The 1,858-nt window shown below is 37.2% G+C and overlaps 1 protein-coding gene across 1 annotated transcript; it reads right to left on the reverse strand.

Annotated features, from left to right (window-relative positions):
- Positions 1–281: 281 nt before the first annotated feature.
- Positions 282–1,216, reverse strand: LOAG_14213 (hypothetical protein; the record flags this gene model as incomplete). The annotated part of the gene is made up of 3 exons (XM_003149712.1): positions 282–563; positions 752–901; positions 1,064–1,216. The coding sequence occupies 3 exons, from the start codon at positions 1,214–1,216 to the stop codon at positions 282–284; spliced, it is 585 nt and encodes a 194-aa protein (XP_003149760.1).
- Between the last annotated feature and the right edge of the window lie 642 nt (positions 1,217–1,858).

The raw sequence follows: 1,858 nt of genomic DNA on the forward strand, positions 1-1,858 counted from the left end.
CATGTAGCTTTTTTCAAATGTGATAATGAAATCTTCGTTACTAGCAACTTGAAACATAACGTTCAAAACAGTTGCCCGGATTTCCTGCTCCTGGATATTGATGACTTATTTAACACCATACGAACGAATGTCAAATATTACCACTATAAATCTCGGCCTCTGTATGACACCAGAGGATTTAAACCTATCGAGATTCTATCTTCATAACAGTCATACAGTTATAGAAGTCTACAATAAAACAAATGAGTCTAAAACAATGAGTCATGTCAACGCAGAAACCTTCATAGCTGTTTCGTTAATCGTAATTTGAAAATAAGCAAAAACAAAACCTCATGTTGCAAAAGAAAACGAACACTGCCTGCAACACATTTTAGGACAAATTCCGGAATGGGTTTATGATAACACAAGTCTTGTAGAAGTGACGCAACTGAGCGTGTAAATTCAAGCGATATTCCACGGTGGTGCGCAGCTAGCAATTCTGTTACACGCAAAGAAGCCCAACTAGCAATATTATCGCGCAGAGAAGAACTCTTGACGGCTATATGTGAACACGCTTCAATGCCCTAAACATTTTCAATACAACGTTCAACTTTAAATTATAGACCAGAAACTCATTATGCAAAATCATGAGAATAAAATTCGTTCGTTCAACATTTTTCTGGAACAATAGTGGTTTAGCGTTGATTCAAGTGTTACACCTGGATGAATTTCTTGAAAAGACTTACAGAATAGCAAATGTAAAACGTTATACCTCTTGGATGATCAAAAAAACATCGCGTTCCAGTACAGCTGTGATTCCCTTTTTTAATCCCCGCGGTATCAGATTTTTCAATTGTTCTTCTGTCATGTATCTTGCAAGTACCGACAGAGCATGTGTCGCGTAATACTGGATGAAAACATTCTACAAAATAAACTACCGAATATAATCCAAATGAAGGTGCAGCAAAATGCTCAACAAAGAACTCCTGCAAATGAAGGATTATTAAAAGTGAATCTAACTTCTTCACTCCTCCATTCCTTGTAAAAGAAGATCCTTTTTTTATGAAGAAAGATAAAATAACACCTTGAATTGCATTCCTTCAACCAAAATTATATCTAATCCTTCACGATGGATTTCGTTAACTGGGGGATCATAGTTATCCACGAGAACGTTTAGAAGCTGGAAACTTTGTTGGACAGTTCCCATCGTTGGCCTTGTCTTTCGCAGTATATCCATAATTTCCAACACGCATGGTTTTTTACATGGAAATAAAAAGCAATGGAAAAAGAAAAACGAAAGGGAACAATAATGAACACTGATCCTGGGGTCTTCCAAAGTGCTGGTATAGTACTACTACTGAGCCAAATCAAATTATTCGAATAATGTCTTACTCATTTTTGTTGACTTTATCCGGCACATATGTCGCTATCCGCGATCTCTTAATGGTTTCGCAACAATGATCTTTTAAAAATTGCTTCTTGTTATGAAACACTGTTTTTCTGTTCAGCGAATTAAGTTTCGCTTTAACGGTCATAGTTGTATGCGAGTGCTATCTCTTTGAAATGCTGCATCTCACTTTGTCCTTCGTAATTACTTCGAGAATGTCGCTGAAATCGCGAGGAGACCGCAGTGAATTAATAATTCCTTGTTGAATTGATACCGCTGGGCATAATATGGTGTATGTATGTAATGCCGTGCAATGTAAATTAAAATTGTGCTCCCATTGTGTCAATGTGGGCTAACAAAGGTACCGATTCTTGTGATCTCAGAATTGCACCAGGAGGTCATGAACACCAGGAGCTATTTTCTCAAGATATTGTTTCAGCGAGATTGGATAGATGATATCAAGCGTCTAGTTCGGGTTCCCTTTCATATTCT

The sequence above is a fragment of the Loa loa genome (assembly GCF_000183805.2).
Source record: "Loa loa unplaced genomic scaffold supercont3.48, whole genome shotgun sequence".
Classification (NCBI taxonomy): domain Eukaryota; kingdom Metazoa; phylum Nematoda; class Chromadorea; order Rhabditida; family Onchocercidae; genus Loa; species Loa loa.